Genomic DNA, 21,443 nt, shown 5'->3' with positions numbered 1-21,443 from the left:
TTAATCACAACTTTTGCCCCTTCTATTGCAAATGTTTGATTTTAAAAATGTCATTTGTCAGCCAGTCCAATACTCTATTTCAGAACCAATACAGTTTATGCATGGGAAGTTTGATGTTGAAACAATATTTATTTACATTCCCAGAGTGAGATGGTTTAATATATTCATGCTGCTATAAAAGACATGCTACAAAGCCTAATCGTATTTTGTGTATATACTATGTGTACAGAGAATCTTGCTTGTATTAAAATAAAAGAGAAATGAGGTTCTAAGTATCAATTTATAGAACAGTTCTTTGTGAAATATTACAGTGTTTCACTTAGCACTATTTAATGAGGCACTTTGGGAAACCTCCACAGAAACCACCTCTTCCAAAACCTGCAGTAACAGTTCCAGTATATTTTATTTATGCATTATTAAGACAGACTCCTATCCTGTCAGTGTGAAGCCCTGTTCCTGTTTGTGGTGCTCAATGAGCTCCTCATGTGGCAAAGGATAAACCAGGCAAGCGGATGCTGAACGCCCTTGTCTTTCATGCAGTGACCTGCTGTAAACACAAAAGCAAATGGAGACTTAAAACCGTCCCTACCCCTCCCCCAGCTGTGACTTTCTTTCCGCAACCTGTGGCTTGTTCCCAGCGGAACAGCTGGCAGATCTTCCTGCTGCCATGGCAACCGTGTCGTCAGCCTGTTGGCCTGGCAACGCTGCAGCACTACGAGACACAGCTGACGGCTGAACTGCTGCTGTGCTCGGCCTCGCAAACGGGGGTTTTCAGGTTGTATTGCTAAATGGTTATTTACTACTCAATTTAATAAATTTTGCAATAAAAAATCCTATACAGTCCTTATTTGCCAGTGAAATCAAATCATCTTCCCTGGAATCTTGCAAAGAAGTAATGTCCATTTCCTGCAAAGTCACAGCAGATGGATCGAATCTCTGCAGCAGCTTCAGCTGAGCAAGCGACAGCCCAGCTCCCCTCATGCCTTCTCCTCCAATATGAGGTTCCTTTTTAAGTAAAAAGAAAAGCAAATTATTTCATGAGTAAATATCTTAGTATCTTCCTGAATGCTGACAGTATGGAGAAGCTAAGTTTGTATGATTTACAGCATGGGAAAATTCAAAAGTAACGTGGTCCTCCTTTTCCTGCCTTCATGGCAGGAACATGTATGACGAGCACATACACACGTAGATGAACCCGAAAGCCCTTGAGAGGAGGTGCCACAGCTGATCCCTTTTCATCACAGCACTAAACAGCACTTTAGTAATTAGAGCACCTACTGGGCATGGGTACACACACATCTAGATCATCTCACTCACAAGAGTGCATCATTCCCTATCACTAGAAAACTGTTACGACCAGAGAGTAAATAGTTGTGAGCCTTTTAGGGTTTCACTTTTAAATCTGTGCACTGACTAATAGGAGCTGCTGTGTCTGTACGAACCGAGAATCGGCTGCTATGCAGTAACCTCCAACTTGGAGAGATCAGTGCTCGTGTTTCCAGCTCCTGGTTGTCCTTCCCCAAATGTTCCCAGGCCCTGCAGCCCAAGTGAGAGCTACTGAAGTTTCCAAAAAGCAGGTGTCCCCTAGGAGAGACTACAGAGCACGGGAAATATGTAAGGGGGCGGGAGGTAAGTTGACCCTAGACTCCAGTTTCCTCTTCACAGAGAAATTGCCTTACTTTGTATTACTGAGTAACTGGGTTTAAGGTGGTTTTAACAACTATCTTCGGATTATACAGTTCAGTGTCATTGAATTTAAAGTATAAGAAAAGCTTAATTTTTAAATAGATGGCGTTTGTGTAGGAAAACTAGTGCTTTCCTCAATGCTTACCTTATTGGTGAGAGATCAAGCCTATTGAAGTTTGAATGATCCTTTTATTTGAGTTAACAGGGTCTGTGTTTTGCTTTGTCATTTTATCAATGACCTTTTTTTCCCCCCACTATTAGGAAAAGCATATAATCTCATCTGAAATGCAACTTGAAAATTCCTCATAAATAAATGGTGAGGAAGTCTAAATTTGAACCAGGGGTGAAAGACACATAAATCTGCCCCATAAATCTTTTAAGAAAAGCTTCAGTTCTATTAAATCTTTAGCAGCTTTCTTATAATTTTTCCTCTTTTTGTACACCCATTGTATTTTTCTAATTTTTTAAAAGATCATTTACTATTTCTTCTTCTATCATTTACTTCTTGAAGACAGATACAAATCATTACAGAATGTATTAGTTAAATATATAGCAAATTTAGACTCTTCCTCAAAGCTAATGTGATTAAGAACTAACCAACTCAGTTGATCCCATTAACAAAGGCAAACAGATTCACATATGGTCTGATGATAAACTTTCTCATTCTGAAATGTATACAGTATAGATAAAAAATTCAGTACCTCTCTGTAACCTGTATTTGTATATAGCCTGTCAGACACCTTAATGGTAGATATTGGCTTCACAAAATACAAAGTAAATTCTTGGGCGTAAGTCCTGAAATAAATTTATTTCTTATTCCTCTAAATAATGCAAAGATGAGTTCCATATATATAAAATCTCAAAACATCAGGTTCTTTGTATTTTTCTCTGATCTTTTATGCAACTCTTCACCATCGCAGTATCTTTAATAAAAGGTTTTAACTTTTTAATCTCTCCTGTGAAATGTGTGAAGTAGAAGAATAAAGTATATGCATTACAAGCAAAGAGTTACAAGAGACACTTTAGCCTATCTGAACTTTTATCCCTGTTGTGTTTTAAATGACAGCTGCACAAATCAAAATCAGCATAGTATGCAGTAGGATTAAATCCATGAAACTGCCTAACGCTCACTAAATGAAGGTAAGACGAAAATAGGTTTAAAAAAGCCTCAGAAATTCCTGTGTTATTTCTGAATAGCAGCTAAAATGGTCTGCATTGAAAAAAAGATTTGTTAGTAGTAAATGCAGTGCTTAATTGTAGAGTGTCAAAAAAAAAAAATCACTGAATTGTGTAAAGTACCCTGAAGTTATTATTACCTGTGGCTGAAGCTGGAGGCATGGAAAAGTTTCCAGAGCCCAAGCAACTTGCTCCTCATTTTCAGAAAGGGTAATAGTGCATGTACTATATACTAAAACACCTCCTGGCTTCAGCAATTTCACTGCCTGTAGGGAGAAAAAAAACATAGTTCAGCTTACATTTAAGCACAAAATGGCTTTGAATATGAGTTACAAAGTATGTAGAAACAATGTGCTATAACAAGTAAACATAACACAAACTATGTTATGTCTAAAAACAGGCATTAGGATATTTATTATTTTCAGGGAATAGGGTAAATAATCCTACAAATTAGAAAGGTTTTTATTTCCAAATCAGCATTATATCTTATGTAACTTATTAAATGCCATTGTGATGATACATTCCAATTGTTATTTATATAGCACTGTGCATCTTGGACAAGTAAATTCTATTTTCATCACCAGCTACAAATCACAGACAGGTACTTTCTTTAGCGATACTACCCGTCAACTGTTTCCACACATTTAGCAGGAAAGGTATATATCTACGATGCTTTTCAAGCCCTCGTTCACTTTGAATACCTGCAATTTAGACAAGTTTCATGAAATCCTATCCTTAGCATCAGCCCAAGCACATTCCTAATAGCTTGTCACTGCTGTTCAGACTAACTGAATGTTAAAGGACGAGTTTCATAAAAAATGAAATAACACATTCTTTTTTTAAGTACATATAAATATATCAAGTGGTCCTAAATGATTTAAACTCTCCTCCTCCTTTTATTTGCGATGTGGCTGGGTTTAGTTCCTAGAACACAAACCTCTAAATTTAAAGATACATTCATGAAAATGGCAGTGTTTTATAAATCTTTTGGCATATGAAGAGCAGAAATGAAAAGCTAGGTAGATTTAGATGTTTAAAACATCACCAAACATACTAGCTTCATAGAGGCAGACTGTATTCTAAGATCTGTGCAAATATAAAGTGTTCTGGGGACTAAACTCAGCCACATCTCAAGAATGTAAGAGGAAAAGCTTAGCAAAAATATCTTGTGATGAAAAAGAAACAAGTCACTACTTGATGGTTTCTTAATACAGCAAGTAATGAAAGGCAAAGAAATGACATGAAACATTTATTCAGAAGGGATGAAGCTACAGAACAGAAAACAGTGGTCTGTTTCAAAGAACACTTTTCTGGTGCTCTATTTGACCAGAAAAAAAAAAAAAAAAAAAAAAAAAAAAAAAGGGGGCAATTTGTTGCTCTGGGCAATAATAGCCCAGCATTTAACTGATGAAAAGATAGAGAAGAAGGGACTATCATTTGGGGATGGGGTAAGTTTTACACTGCAGAACCTTATGTGTAATTTAACTCAGCTACTCAATTATTAATACATACCACAGTGAAAAGCTTGCGCTGCAAGGGCTGGTAAGATGTCATTTCTTTTAGAGTCCAAGAATAAGCCATGTTTGGTCTTTGCCCCATCCCACTACAGGGAGCATCAAGAAGAATTCGATCAAATGACTCTGGTGAAAAAGGAGGACCTTCTGCAAAGAGCAGTTAATAATGTAAAAGCTGCAGCATAAATATACGGCTGTTGCTTTTCTTGAGACTTCACAACAGATAACAACAAGCTTGCTTGTCATAAAACATTTATGCTCTATAGATACTCTCTGCAAAAGTGATCTCAGCTAGAGACAAGTCTTAGCACTGCTGATGATAGATTTTATCTCACAGAAAAGAGTTTTAGCATTCTGTAAACTCAAACAATTTATGATCACCCTGGCTGTAACAGCTTTCAGCCTAATCAAATATTGTGGAAATAAAAGGTAAAAACAGAAAAAAATATTATGTGATTTATTACAAGTATTGAGTACAGAGCTGTACATATAGGCTGTAATAAGCCAGAATCACTTTGTAACTGAACCAAAAAGATGTGTAAATCTTAAGCCTGCCAAGCTTATCTTGAGATAAGCCTGTAGTTAACCAGTAAGACTGCCTTAAATAGTAATATTTGGACTGCCTGTATAGTAGTTGGACTGCTTATAAAATAATAGCTGTATCTGTAGAAAATGAGGCATTTTATAATGAAGTGAAATATATGTTTTAATACATGACACACGCTGGCTCTATAACCAAACAACTGAGTAAACAAGAGCTATGAAGAAAGCAGAAATATTTCTGAATATTATCAGGATAGATAATGGAATATGTAACCTCCATATGAATAACCTGTGCCTTCATCTGAAGGCCACTGGCTCAACACTCCAGAAGTTTTTATAATTCTAACGTGAGAGCGACTCTTCAGTTCAGGCTCACCAAGACAAAAGTGGGTCCCTATGTCAATCTGTGAGTAACCAGTGATATGTATTGTATGTGTATATATATGCTTTGCCTCCTTTTCTTCTTCTGTTTCTCAAATATTCAAGTTAGGTCACAAATGAAAACAAGCGAGCAACTTCATCCTGCCGCTTCCTAGCTTTTTCCAGCACTGCAAAATGAATCTATTTTGGCGCTACTGATAAAATCACCTCTGATTCATTACTAAATATTTAAAGAATGTCACTTGTCATAATTGCAGGGACATACAGAAAAGCTTTTGTGATCTCTTAAGCATTATAGCTAGCTCTTGTTCAGCTTTGTATGTGGTAAGTATCCACTACAGTATTTTATGTCCACAGAAATACTACTAAAAATACCCTTTTCTCTGCAAAGCAGTCAAACTGTAAGGCTTAGGGAGAAGGCAGGTGAATTATGCAAGATGATCTCTTCTTAGGTTAACCAGGAACAGGGCTAAATGAGAAACAGCATACTTTGCACAGCAAACTAAAAATAATCAAGACAGCAGATACCACTTAAATAATTCTATCATGGGAACAGAATCACTATCATAAACACAGCATTTCAGAAAAGAACTGAACTTAAAATTAAATAAACTTAAAATAACACACTGCGCTTCTATAGCACTTTCCATCTGTATACCCAAACAGCTGAACAAATATTAATAAACTAAGCCTTGAGAGCCCTTGGGACTTAGGTATTAATAACCCCATTTTACAGAGGAAGATTCCGACGCAGAGAAGCAAAGCAATTGTGCCAAAGCTGCTTCCTTTTCAGAGCAAGCTAAACAATTTAAAGCAGGGGACTGAATGTTATCTTGACAAGGTTAACACCTTGTTAGTCTTCGATATTATCTAAAAATGGAATGCATTTCTTTTTGAGCTCATTAGGCTGTGATAGATAGTTCTGTATCTGCATCATGGATTAACTGATAATCTCTGAGGAGCAGAAAATAAAAAGGCATCCACAGCACTAAAGCAACCTAGGTTTCTACCAAGATTTCAAGGATTTATGGATATTCTGGCAGGTTTAATAAGCCTAGCACAAACACAACTACCTTTTTCTTCTAAAAGCTGCTACCTAAGGTGTTTACTTTACCTTGCTCGTCTCCTCTCTTCTCATCTGAAAGTGCCTTTGTCCCATCATAACAGAAGGCCTTGATGCAATTCAACTGGAGCAATTCAGCATTCTGCTTAATTTTTTTCACCTTGTTGGCTATTTTGTCCATGGCTATTACCTCACCCTGGAAAATACAAGATTTATATCAGAAGCACAACGATTAACTGGTTGTGTAATTCCTGATTTTTTTTTCATATGAACAGTGCAATGAATGAAGCTTAGTTTTATTATCCATAAATCCATACCACACTTGTTTTCTGTGTTCCTCCCATAAGGACAGATATTAGTCTGGAGCATTTTGACCAGCACTTCCTTAATCATATCACTGCCAAAGGGAACCTATAATTAATGGCTGACTTCTGTCATTTTTTAAAATTATTTAAATTATACAATACTGGATAGGTTAAGTGAGGTGTTTCTCTTCTTCAAGAATTGGTTTCTACGAAACTCAAAAATGTAGCAATTTAAAAAAGGGCAGAAGTCTCAAATATATGGTAGAAATAGCCAACAAGTTTTAAATTTGCACGGTCATAGAAGAGACAAAAGAGGATGTAATCACATACACCTGAGGGAAATGAGGCCCACAGACAGATCTTTAGCTTGTTGAAGTCAAAGCACTTTAGAATAAATTTAGATATAGGAGATGGATCGCAGCTACAAATCACTCCTTTTATGTAAGAATAAGATTTCTTATTCTCATTGTGTCTGTAGCCTCAGTCTACCCTTAAACTAGTGCATTTGCTGCACAGTACAGGCCTGCGAATATGCAAAAATAAATCCTTCTCCCAAGGGAGACTCAGAAAAGAGAAGGAGCTGAAAGGCAGAAGTTCTTCTCCAGCTGGCCCATTCTGGTCACTGCTAGAAAATATCTGAGAAAAGTGGTGGCTTGGACTGGGACTTGTCTACCTGCTCTGTAGAGCTTACAGTCCGCATATTCACTAAACAATTGAGTAACAATAATAAATTGTTGAGTTTTAACTATCCCTATCATATTTTAAAGCTCTTACACAGAAAATAACTTATTTTACATTTCCATTATCTGATCTAAAAATACAATGTATTATTTTTTACAATTAAATTACAAAAATATAAGATTTATTCAATGTTTTTGAATTGTAAATGATTTATTACAGTATGTATTGAAAATTAGCAGGAAATACCTATGAATGCAACTTAACCAAAGAGAAGTACAAATTAACTAAATGAGCAGATATTTTGTCATATCTAAGTAAAAACTGATATTTATTTAGAAAAGAAAAGACAATTAAATGAGTTTCAACACTTGTTTTCTGCATCTTTGCTACTGCAGCTGCACATAAGTACAACCAAAATATTTAAAACAACTGAGGGAAAAAACAGTTATGTCAAATTAAACAAAATGCAGAGTTATACATGAAGAAAGTATAAGTGGAAATAAATCCATAGAATCACAGAATGGTTCAGATTGGAAGGTACCTCTGGACCTTCCAACCCCCTGTACAGCAGGGTCCCCTAGAGCACGTGGCACAGCATTGTGTCTAGGCAGGTTTTGGATATCTCCAGAGGAGACTCCGCAACCTCTCTGGGAAACCTGTTCCAGGGCTCTGCCACCCTCACAGTCAAGAAGTTTTTCCTCAACCTCAGGAAGAGCTTCCTGTGCTTCACTTTGTGGCTGTTGTCTCTTGTCCTATCACTGGCCACTATCAAAAATAGTTTGGCCCCATCCTCTTGACACCCGCCCTTAAAATATCCGTATATACTCTCTCTAAATCCATGACAGGGTATATATTTTTGCAGACTTTATTTTTTATTTGCCACATTGAAATTATTTACTGGAAGTTCTTCAACACTGTCTAATAAATAACCAATAAATGGCCAACTCCTGTTTGCAAATTTTCCATCATGAGGAATTGAACACTTCCATAAGCACTAGGAATGATTATGTAAAGCAAACAGCCACACGTAACTAACACATCTTCCATAAGTACAGACATTAACTACTGCTAGATCTTCCCATAAGGCATGGATGTCTGCTGTACAATGCAACTGTGAGATTCTTAAATCAACCCATTGTGTAAAAACCTTCCAACAAAAACATTAGTTAAACTATTTCTAAGATTTTTAGAAGAAACATTACACTTTTTTCCCCTCTTTGCTAAAAAAGGATAACCCACCTCTGTCTCAGTTTGCATAAACCTATTTGATACGCACCAGCCTTTATGTCTCTCTCCACATTCTTTTTGCCTTCTATACTATTTGCCTTCATCTTTGAACACTTTTTGTGTTTCTATTTACATAATTTCTTTCTCATTAAGTATTTCTGCTTTCTAACTTAGAAAATAAAACGTTTTATTTCTTACCCTCTACCTTAGAATGATAAACTTACACTAGAAATTCTCATTAAAAACTACAAATGTGCAATACATTTGATGTGATCTTATACTGCAAATTCCTTGGATTAGGTGCTTTTAGGCATGTTTCTGTAGAGAGTTGTGTATTTGTTGGCACTCTTCAGCAACCCACGATTTCCACATATCCTCCATTTTGTGAATCCAGCATACTCCTCATTCAATTTACCCTACATGTTACATATGTTCTTCCATTAGAAATAAATCATTTAAAAAGAGGAATCAAATATGTTTGGCAGATCAATTTGTAGCCAATAACATTTTATATGTAAAGGTGACTATTTGATAAAAACATTCATGCCTATTTCAGTAACTCTGAGGTACTGCAAAATAAATTCATAAGTAGAATGTTCAAATATTAATGGTTTGCTGTTCCAAGTCATCTGTGCATTCTGACAGAAAAGTGAAGTGAATTGTGCAAGTGATCAGTGGTCAGACTTTATTCACTGAGACATAAAATGCTCAGTGACCTTTCTTACCTTGTCATGCATTAACGTTGCAAGATGGGTTGTTTTTCCTCCTGGTGCAGCACACATGTCCAAAATTCTCTCTCCTGGCTGAGGGTTTAAAACATGGCTCACAACCACAGAAGGCAAGTTCTACCATAAAAAGAGAAATGGGAGAATTTAAGCCTTATATCCTATATCAAGAGTTATATTAAGTAATTACAAACTTGAACAAAATTGAAACAAAATTGAATAAAAAATTATTCAACAATTAAAATATTTATGGTATTACTGCCAGTTCAGTATCAGAAGATGAAGTATTGTGTTTATGTAAAAGAAACAATAAGTTTGAAGTCCCTAGTGACTCCTTTTTCTTTAAAGCCATACATGAAGATGGCTTTGCGCGGAGGGACCTGTGGGTCTTGATGCAGAAGTTGAGCATGTACCAACAAGGTGTCCGTGTGGCAAAAAAAACAAACAAAAAAAAAAACCAAAAAAAAACCCAAAAAAACAAACAAACAAACAAAAAAAGACCAACAGCATCCTGGGCTGCATTTGAACAGGCACTGCCAGCAGGCTGAGGGAGGTGATCCTTCCCCTCTGCGCAGCACTGGTGAGACCACATCTGGAGTGCTGTGCCCAGAGAGACATGAACATACTGTGGTGAATCCAGAAAACAACCACTAAAATGAAGTGCTAGAAGCAAAGCCTAAGGGAACAGCGACTGACTGTTCAGCATGGAGAAGAGAAAGCTTGGGGCAAGGTGGATCTTATCCATATACATAAATAATTGAAGAGAGAGCGTGAAGAAGACAGCCAGACTCTTCCTGGTGACATCCAGTGACAAAACAAAAGGCAACAAGCACAAATCCTGCTACAGGAAATTGCACTTGAACATAGGATAAGCTTGTTTTACTGTTAAGGAGAATGAACACTGGAAAAAGTTGCTCAGAGAGGTTGGTGTCTCCATCCTTGTAGATATTCAAAGCTCAGCTGGTTCCTGGGCAACCTGGAATAGATGATCCTGCTTTGACAGGAGGGTTGGACTAGAGCTCCAGAGGTCCCTTCCAACTCAACTATTCTATGATATTAAAAAATAACAAAAATCCTACACTTCAAACAGAAATCAAAGGAGTTTTGAACTGTATGGAATTTATGAAATTCTGTACTGAGTGTTTAAGGTGGGCATCCAAAACTAAATTCCATCAACAAAAGGCAAACCTTGGTACTGAAGTTAAATTCTCACAAGTGCAGCAATCTAAAAATTCTGTTCCTTTAAAGTAAGAGCCTGATAACCTGAATCCAGGAATAAAAAGGCTCACCCCTTTTTGCAAGCCATCAGATAACACACTGCTTGATAAACTGTATTTTGCTCACACCAGAAGACAGCATTGATTCTCATTTTAAAATACTGATTACATTTCTAATAGAAGAAATTACTAATAAGACTGCAATCCAGGCATTGGGTAATTGTTAGTATAGATGCTAGATGCATCTATATTATCTGACTGACAGTTATACAAATAAAATGAGGAGGTAACTTAGTAGGAAAGTTGAAAAATGGGTTTATCCGAGCTAAAATTTGCATCTGCAGAGGCAAATCACCATTTTTTCTTCAGTTCTGCATAGACTGATTGAGCTTGATAACTTTTTAAGTGAATATCTCTTTTAAAGACACAGACACAGTTAGTATGATAAATCAACTACATGTAGATGTTGTGTTCGCTTTAAATGATTCATTTTCTTTAAGCAGGGAATTAGGTGCAATAATACACATACAGAGCCCTAATGAGCACTTAAGTGACTATTTACTCTTCTGTGAATACTAAAGTGTTTTCTTTTGTAAAAAGAAACATACCTGTAAAAACAAATGACTAGAGAGCACATTGTCAAACGAAGGACTAAGGTAGACTGGCTCTATCATTCTGACGCCCATCCCACTGAAAAACATGGAACAATTTATTTTAATTATTCAGATTTATAATTTTTAATGCTATTCAATTTAAATTACTGTGCTTACATATTAACAACTTGAAACAAAATATTAAAAAATGAACGCATAAAAGCAGTCATAAATAAACAAAGCAAATATTTTTTCATTTTAGTAACGTGATATTCTTTAAAATGACACAATTATTTTGGGTAGCTTTAAGAAAAAATATGCTGCATTATAAATTGTTCTATATAATTTGCATAAAGCAAATTAATCTGTTTTGTACGTATGACAAACCGATATCTAATCAAAACTTCAATAGTACAAATTAATGCATAAGCACATGTTTTAATACGAATTAAATTCAGTCCACAGCACCTTTGGCCAGTTTAGCTCTTCTTCCATTTTTCTAGAATGTCTCAGATTTTGATTGAATCTCTAAAGAACATCAATTTTCCTTGTAGAACACTAATCTGCCTGCAAATCAAAGGTTTAAACTCAGGAGAAAACTAAATTTTAGATAGGAATGAAGTTCATTTAATTGTAATCTCTAATTCCTTTTATTAGAGAGAGACAATTGTATAACAAGAAAATGGACGACAAAGAAAGATAATATTGAACCTGAAAAATATACAATAAATTATTGAAGATAATAAGAATGAGTAACTTTTTGCGTATGTTTCACAGAGCTGGATAACAAGGATGGATATGAAAAGGTTGTGAACTCCATATTTAGTGTTATCATTCCATGTCATCAACTTAATTGGAATATGTTACTTCCACCTCTGCTATATTCAAGCTATAATCAGCAATCTCTTAACAAGATCATTGTTTTTACTAAACCTTTTGTAGTTTGTCCTGATGATGTAAACTTTTAGCCATTGTAATGTAATGATGTAATGCGGGTTACACACTGCTTCTGTATGTATTTTGAGTGAGAGAAAAAGGAACAGACGATCTTCTCTTTTTACAAAAAAAGAGAAGAGCAAGTAACCTTGAATGAGATAGTCACCCTGGCAAATGCTGTTTTATTTTTTGAACATACCTGACCTAACGTGCAGCTCCTCCAACTCTAAAAATCTTTGTAGGAGATATAGGGAAGGGCAACATTTCAGTTCCATTCAAAGAGCAGGGCAATACAGAATAATTCAGCAAAATGGAATTTTAAGTGTACATTTGTCACTTTTTTTTTCTGTTAATAAAATCGGATGTTAGTTAAAACCATTATTTTTAATTCCTATCTTTCAGTAAAATGGCACGTGGAACCCATTATGCAACTAAATATTGAAACTGCTAATAAAATGCTATTAGACTGCCAGAGGCTAAAACTTCTCAAAAGATGACAGAAATTCCAATGTGCAATACAGGTTTTGGACAAAACCATCACGTAGGTTCCAATATTGTACAGAACATTTCAAAATGCTTTGCCATCCCCTTTCTCCCCTTTCTGAAGTTGCAGATGTAAATTCCAGTTACCATGGACTTACTTCAGTGGACCATTTGAACCGAAGATTTCATTACGACTCAATTCAGAAATCCCATTTCCAAGGAAAACTTTGATTCCTCCAAATTCTTTCGCTCCTCTTTTACACTTCCCTTCAATATCTGAATACACCGAGACTAAGCTTCCAGCTTTCAAAACTGTTCAAAGAAGAGAAATTTTTGACATTAATCTTATACTTGACAAGACAGTAGTAACCAAATAATTTTGGACTTTCAGTAGACTATTTAATCCATCTCCTGCATCACAGCAAAAGTCAGACTTGCTGTAACCTACTCAAGAGAATCATGGGTTTTAGGATTGAAAGTGTATATGGTAAATGATGGTTACCATCCAACTACATATTGAAAGATTCTTGGTTAGAAATTAGAGACAGTTTTCTCGTTTTGTAAGAAGCTAGACAAAACTCCTTGTTTATTCCATCACCACATGGTCACCCATGAGTTTTAAGACCACTCTTTGGGATTTCATTCTCTGTGTATGCTCCAGGCACACAAGTATACTGAACCACTGGCTCACATTCAGAGGCAATGACTCTACTCAGATGGTAATACTGAATTAATTACTGAATTAATTACTGAATTAATACTAACAATTACCCAATGCCTAGGTAGAACACAGCTGATGGAAAGCTGCTTAAATTCTAACTACTGCTGTGACACAAGTGGTCATATGCTCCTCAGTGGAGACAAGTTATGAGATATGCCTCTACGCCTAATACAACTGCTGTTTCTGAATAATCCTCTAAAAGACTTGGCCTCTCCAGTTAGAGCTTCCAGTCCAGGTACGTACATAAGCACACACTGAACTCTAGAGCCCTGTAGTCCTACTAACTTGAACTACCTTTCTGAACTGGAAACAAAATAAACGGGAAGGAGAGTTGGTTTATGTGATTGTATAGAATAATAAAAAGGCTTGTTCTATGCACAGCCTGGCTGAAAAATGTACTTAAAAAAATAAAGGCATCCACTGACAGCAATAAACCACTTGTCAATTTCTTGAGTTGCTGACTAGATGGAGCATCCAGATGATGGAAGAGATAAGACAAATGACAGTACATCTACCCCAAAAATTCAGAGAGTTGTATGTATGAATATTCTTTTTTTTCCTCCTGTTTTCAAGGGACCTTCCTAATATGGAAGGTAGCTACTAAGTATTTCATTTTTGGATAACTTCTTATAAAATGTGACTCAAAACATTTGATAGCCTATTGTTATTATCTACTTAATCTTCATATAACTAAAACTTTCAGCTATTTAACTCTTTTACTCAGCATATTTGTAAATGTCATTTTTCGCAGTATTCTAAAGCAAAAAGCTTGTATTTCACTCCTTGCTAACAACTGTCTTTCCAAAATTCCTTAGTGCTATGTCCGAATCTTAAGCATTTTGTTCATTTGGGTAACTACACTGACATTCCCCTCAATCTAACATAAAGCTTAGATATTAATTAACTACATTCAAAGTCCCTTGACAATTAGTTTATTCGCACTTGGGTAGCTCGTACAGTGGTAAAATATCTGCTCTTGCTTAACTCTTATTCACTGGTTGCATTATTTCTACTTATGGCCGTATTATATTTGGTCCGAAGTGGGAAGATGCCTTCCTATTTTATTTTCCTATCCGAAATTCCTCTGAAATGTCTCTGCAATTTTAGTGAAAGGATCTTCTTTATTTTGAATCAGATGTTGCATGCATAATTAGATACAGCAATTATGATAAATCATCAGTTCACTCAAAAAGAAGCTTGAATATTTATGAGGTCTAAATAAGCAGTTTCAACATCTGCTACAGCAATATACTTATTTTCTTATCAAGTCCTGATTGAAAAACATTCCTGTTCTGTGAACTGGTCTTAAGCATATACTTAAAACTAAGGACTTGTTAAAGGTTTTTTTTTTCCTGAATAGGAATGAAGTCGAGCGGATGGCTAATGCCTTCCTGACTTTGTCTATTTAATAGTAAGAATCATAATGATTAGTAGCTATCGGCACAATAAAATAATAAGGTGAATTGTCCATAATTATACTGGTTTCACATAAAGCTAATTTGACTTCTAAAGGCAAAATAGCATTGTATCAATAACCTGCTGAACACTAAGCACTCAGATTATACATAGGAGATTTTTTCATCTTACCTCTCAGACACTGAAAGGCAGAAAATACATATTCCCAATTCTTAAGAACCTAAGTCTTTAAAATAAAAGATTTTTTTCATCAATAGAAATATTTTTCTATCAAATGAATTTTCAAAGGTTAAGAAATAAAGAAAATCTACTTTCCTAGAACTGGAATTTAGAATTCTAAAAGATCATGAAGTCAAATGCCTTGGTGTGAACATTAAAAAAACCACACATCTTGAAATAGGAGCAATTAACCAATATATATCCAATTACCATCTAGACATATCTGCTTAACCACCCTTTTTACTTTGGCAAGAGTGGAAAAGTCTCAAGCTTCTCTAAGTTTATTTTATTGGATACGAGTATTAAAAGTTACTGTAATTTCTACTAGAGAAGAAAAAAAAACTAAAAACCCAGGGTTCGCTTTGAACAGGCTGCTTAAAATATTTTCATATGAAAATAAGAAAAAAATAGAATCTTTCAAACTAATACTTCAGCTAGGAATCATATACTAAAAAGAACCTAGCCTAAATGAGAAATAATTATATATAATTTGTAAGTATTATTGCACAACAACAGTGAAAATTTCAAACAAATGTCAGATAAGCTTAATATATACACTCACTACATGCTACAACTCTAAGATTCATTTCAGCTACAAACAGAACAGCAACAACAAAAAATCAAATGACAATCTGTTTATTGGAAATAGTCAACAGTGACTTCCCCTCTATACACTTCCCCTCTAAAACCTGAGTTTATTTAGAGAACTCTTACATTTTGAGGTAGATATGATTCCTGGGACATATACATGTGCTCCTCGAAGTACAGAATAACCACAGTGGGCTCCCACAATGACTTCAGAGTCATGTCTTCTTAGATCTCGCCTACAAATACATGGCTCAGTTTAAACAAACAAACAAACAACCTACTGAAAGAAATGTATCTCCATCCTCCCCGCAGTAAGCCCTCCAATTCATAAACATGGGTTTTGTGGCAATATAAGGGAGAAATTTGTAAATATTATGTATTAAATATAAAAGATTCATTTCAGTTCCAGGGGAAGCAAAGGGCAGAGCCAAAAAGAAACCATTCCTTAAAGTAACAAATTCAGAAACCCTTTGCTGTTCCTTTAAACATGATACTGAAATACAAATAAATTATATTAGGATGCAGATGTATCCCATTTGTGTTTAGCAACTGCAACATCCACCTATAACAACAGGAACTGTGGAATAGTATGTTCAGAAAGACAACCTGCAAAAAATAATTAAATGTGAATGAGAGAAGAAAAGAAGCAGTAAATGCTATTTTACAGTGTAGAGCATTTACATACTGCTTTCTACTCTTGATATAATCGCAGTAGAAACAGATTGTGAACATGTTAGTCTTCAACACGATACTTTAAATAGTATGGCCATCACTTTAAAAAGATGTCCATCAGTGAATTTGATTAAGAAATTAGGAAACCTCAAAGGAACAGATACAAAGGCAGCTTGAGGGATATTCAAGAATACTTTAAGAAGGTAGAACTAGTCATTTTCTAAGGGGAAAACTTGACTCAGGAATTCCTCTCCATATTATTGATGCCAGTTTCCCTAAATTTCTGCCCTGGATTTAATTCTAGGGGAAGAAAGCAACATATTAAGCTACCTCGCCCTGTCACTTCATCTCCCCTCAAATAATTCTAGTTCTTCAGTCTGCCACCTTTCAAGCTTCCCAAAAAGGATCTAATAATGTTACATTTTCCTTATTAAACGTTTATCTCATAAATGAGGAAAAAAAATGTGTGTTTTGCTGTACCTTTTAAGGACCAAAAATCTGCCCTGGGTAACACATAGACTGCCCATCAGGTCTTAATAAACAATTATACCATATTTGTAGTGAGTTCCTCACAATTGCTTTAACTAAATCTGTATAAATCACATGCTGCAGCATGCTAAGATTCAAATGTGAAAATTGCAAACCTGGGTCCAATAACAGGAATTAATAATATGTCCTGGATTTCTGGGTGCTCAAGGACTGGAACATTTAGTCCTTCAAACTGCTGTTAAGACAAATAAATAAACAAATAACAGCATTAGCAAATACTAATACAAGTACTTAATGATATTGAAAAATATTTTCCATCCATAATACACAGATGTGTATGGTACAAACACAATAGTGACAACAGTTGGGTCAAGTTGGGAAAAGGGGTGTCAGGAGATAGTCTCTATTATAAATTGGGTGTAAAAAACCATATATTTAATAACATATGAAATACCAAGGCCCCAAAGGAGCTCACCGAGAGAATTCTCTACAGGGAGTGGGACAGAGTCCCGAACATAGCCCTATTACTTGATTTTCCTTTCTCCTGGAAAAAAAAGGCCATCATTTTGATGTTAATTACAAACTACTGAGTAACTGTATTAATGTATTGCCTGCTTTACTTAATAAAAAGTTGAAAAAACTTTTTATTTCTTTTTGCAACTTAGCAACTTAGCTAGGCTAGACACTGCGGGCTGTTGTGTATGTATCTGCAGGAAAAAAAGAAGAAAAAAAGACAACTTGCCCTTTTGAAATTGTTTCTGGACTTTCCAAAGCAAGTATCTCCTGAAAACAAGGAATTAGTTTGCATGTGATAAATATTTTCTTTTAAAAAAAAAGCACAATATAGTGCAATTTGCATAATGCTGTTGAAGTGGATTAAATTGCCTAGGACTTTAGTTTTCTAGTAGTAACAAATTTAAAACATAAAAGTTCACAAAACCTGTCTTAATTCAGTTTTTAGCAAAGCATTTTCCCTTAAAGCAAAGTATCATACTGCAATATCCATTTCAAGGTTTCCACAATCGAGTTAAAATTAGCCTAACTTATTACCATCCCAGCCAACAGAACACTGTCAACTGCCTCTGCATCACAGAAATGTCTTGGCTCCTGTCATGCAGTAGTTTCCTGTACACCCACTAGCACTAATAACTTACTTATAGAATACGATCTTTTCAGAGTGAGAATGTAGGATAGAGTTGCAAAATGATCCACCTCTTAAACATTACGGCTTTCATATAACTGGATAAAGAAATGCTTATGTTTAACTAAGATAAGATTTTTTTATTATTATTTTTACTTAAGATTAAAAACATGTAATCAAATTACAGCAGTTGCAGGGCACTATTCTGGTTCCAGTTCCTTGAATATACAGACTCTCTCAATCTCTTATAAAAGTCTGTGTAATAAAATATAAGTCCATTGTCTTTTAATACTTATTAAACATATTTTAAACACACTGAACATTTACACTGACCTACAATTTTTATCTATTTCTATTGTCTTCTCTAGGCTTATGAAGTCTAGACAATACTTAGAACCCTAGTATCCCAATCCTAATCCTAACCCACTATAATACAAAGAAAAATAATACAGGCATATTGATGGCCCCAACTGATATGCTTGAAATTCTCAATTAAGAACTACATGCCAAATGACCTAGTTGACTCAATTATTGCACTTTATATCTTAATTTTAGAGCTTTTTAGAGTTTTTGCAAAGGAGTTGGTTGTCTTTCTCCATCTGTTGTTGCCTTTCTTTTTATATTAGCTACTGACTACTGACAGAGAATGAATTTTCATATAACATTTAAATGCTGTCAGGAATCAATATGACTGCATCATGTCAATACTAATAGAAACATCGGTATCTAGCAATGAAAGCTGTTACAGTCAGTGAAAATGAAAAAAAAGAATCTTGTTACTTTTGCTATAACAAAGAAATGGCACAAACCTGCTGGATCTCATCAAACAGCAAACTTTTCACATGTTTCACTGAGGCCAAGCATGTATTTACTCTAACGGTTGTGAAAGCTGGTGGATGAGACAGATGACTTAACAGAGACTGATATCTCCTCTCTGCCTCCTCTGTACCTAAAGCAGCTATTAGCTAAGAAGAGATTTTAAAATAAATATTAACAGCTTCATACAGTACTTTCTTTTTCTAGGTAGAAAAGCATTGAATAAATAATATATACAAACAGGGGAATATGGTTTCATGATGTAAATATTGGGCAATCTCTATTCCTTAGAACCCCTAACTCCAGTGATAACCTCACTAATTTCCTGAAAAGGACTCACTGATAAACTAGTCATATTAGCAAGATCATTCTAAACAGGCTGCAACATGAACCGAAGTTAACCATTTGTGAACTCTGAGGTCCTGTGCAAAGCACAGGCCTAAGGACCTGGTAGAGGAGATTTAGAAATACAAATTTGTAACTCTTTTTCTCATAAATATATATGTGTGTATATATATATAAAATATGTATATAGTATATATATAATCATTATATTTTATATAAAATATATTTAAAAACACATACATATTTATTTAATATTTATTATTTAGTTATATTTTAAATAAAAAAATATTTTTTCCTGTGCTTTTAGGTTAGGAATTCATAGACTGCCCAGCATATTTTTGGTTTGGCAGTATAGCAGTATTTGCTGTTTGTATTATGTGGTTAATATGCGGCTAATTCTTGACTGCTTCTTCTTCAATAGGATCCAAAACTGAAGTCTTAGATTTATGCTAAGTCTAGTTTAAACATTTCCGTAGAACCCTGAGCCAACAGGTTTACAGAATATTTTAAACATGAGTATCTTTTAAAATACAGGCTTTTACAGTCCACAGATGGACTTTAAATCTGAATAGTCAAATAAATATTATTTTATTGTGAGATATTAATATCATAATATTAAATGATATTAACAACATGCAATTTGTGAATATGTGATCACTGATGGTACAGTGATCTGTAGGGTACAGGACTTTTCACATACCTCTCTATTTCTGAACACTTTGCTGAGATATTCTTCAACTTCAGGCTGAAAGGATATTTTGGGGAAGAAGGTCATCTTCCTTTAGTGTTTAAAATCTGCTGGTAAAGAACTGAAATGAACAACATATTGTCTTAGCAACATTTATTATTATTATCTCTAATTTTGTAAATGCAACAGAAGATATACCATAAACTAAGCTGTCCTGGCCTTTCTCATTCTTCTGGTTGGAGAACGCAATATTCTTGTACTAAAAATTCGAAACATTGCTCAGGCTATCGCTCAATGTTATTGCTAACTACATTTCAGCATGGATTAATTAACGTGACTAGCATTTGCGGTGTCACATTAACATACCAGGAGGTTACCGGTTGCATTACCGTCACACGCAGTGCTTCAGCTGCACCTTGCAAGGGTACAGGTGGAGGTTAAAATGCAAGGAAGGCTCTAAATCCTGCTACATGAAAGTCCCTCTAGTTGTCCTGGAAAAAAACCTGTAGTTTAATCCTGGAATTCACTCACAATGATTCCACACAAAATTTAATCAATTCTGACTCTTCTGAAGTCCTTTTATTTATTATATTACTGCAATCATTTCTAGAGATTATCTTCTCTTTTTTCCGTCAGATTTGATTTTTCTCAAGGTTAGTTTTCTAGGTTTCCTTCATAGTTTAAACGATCCAAATTCTGTAAGAGTCGACATGTAGGCTAGAATGTTACTTTTTTCCACAAACTTAAAACACAAACTAGCATACGTCTTTTAATAAGTCTATTTTTAAAAAAAGATTTAAGGAAGATTTAATAAATAAATAAATAAAGCTCACTGATCCTTACTGTGAAAGTTTCAAGCTGTCTGGTGAACACTACATGGTTAAAGATCCAGGAAGTTTCCAGATGTTGCTTTGATAATTCTGCAAAGTCCAGCTACAAAGTCCCTACTGCAGCTCTGATTTCCTTAGGATTTTTTTCTGTTTATTTTTCTGCGTAGGCAAGAAAATGCAGCTATATTTCCAAAAGTGCATCTGGCAACCCTTAGATAGCCTGTATTTTGGAAAATTATGCACTCTGTCTGAAACACACACTTCAGGCTGGAGCGCGAATTCCTAAGAATTTAATAGATTCTTTAAACTAACTTAAATGAAAGACAGAACTTCCCACTGTAAGTGAGGTTTTATTCCATCCATAACAAGAAAATCTAAATACTAAAATATTACAGTCTCATTTTATTAGGCATACTTAAAGAACTTATACCAGAAAATTGGACAAAATACTCTCTTCGAATTAAAGGCTGCATGTGACTTTCACCACACAAAAGATCTCTCAAAAATATGGCTTTTCATATTACAAATTCAGTTCAACTTTCATGCTAACTTTCATGTTAGTCTAAACAAGACTTAGCTCATTTAGACTGACTTTCAAGGTTAGACAATTTTCAGTTTTATGGAGGGGAGGTACTGTATGCTGCAAATTTGGCAACCTTTAAAAAAAACGAGCTGTAATTGAATTAACTTATCTTTAGAATCTAGTAAAATGCCTCATAAAAAAGAAAAAAAAAAGGTATTTCTAACAAGTCTATCAGTACTGAAATAGTACTACCTAAATGACAACAGTTTGGTTTGAATATTTTTGGGCAATGTGATGGACCATGCCTCTGAGCCACTGTTCTAGGATGCCTACATTAAAGGCAAAAAAAAAAAAAACCCCAAAACTTAGAGCTCACATTTGGAATCTCTTGCCTCATAAGCATTGCTGTCACAGCAACTACAACGTATATGGATTCAATGCACACATTTTGGCAGCAAGTACGAG

The 21,443-nt window shown here is 35.0% G+C and overlaps 1 protein-coding gene across 1 annotated transcript; it reads right to left on the bottom strand.

Annotated features, from left to right (window-relative positions):
* Positions 1–432: 432 nt before the first annotated feature.
* NSUN6 (NOP2/Sun RNA methyltransferase 6) lies at positions 433–20,651 on the bottom strand. The gene is made up of 12 exons (XM_088524316.1): positions 20,469–20,651; positions 19,638–19,746; positions 18,586–18,741; positions 16,791–16,870; positions 15,601–15,710; positions 12,689–12,842; positions 11,127–11,208; positions 9,302–9,421; positions 6,415–6,559; positions 4,375–4,523; positions 3,003–3,128; positions 433–1,005 (listed from the first exon to the last, which is right to left on the bottom strand). The coding sequence occupies exons 2-12, from the start codon at positions 19,710–19,712 to the stop codon at positions 793–795; spliced, it is 1,410 nt and encodes a 469-aa protein (XP_088380442.1). The 5' UTR covers positions 19,713–19,746; positions 20,469–20,651; the 3' UTR covers positions 433–792.
* Between the last annotated feature and the right edge of the window lie 792 nt (positions 20,652–21,443).

The sequence above is a fragment of the Tinamus guttatus genome, unplaced genomic scaffold, assembly GCF_059628265.1.
Source record: "Tinamus guttatus ecotype Peru unplaced genomic scaffold, ASM5962826v1 Tinamus_guttatus_pri_ptg000209l, whole genome shotgun sequence".
Taxonomy (NCBI): Eukaryota; Metazoa; Chordata; class Aves; order Tinamiformes; family Tinamidae; genus Tinamus; species Tinamus guttatus.
The sequence above is the reverse complement of the archived record's forward strand: the minus strand, read 5'-3'. Positions and strand labels throughout refer to the sequence as shown.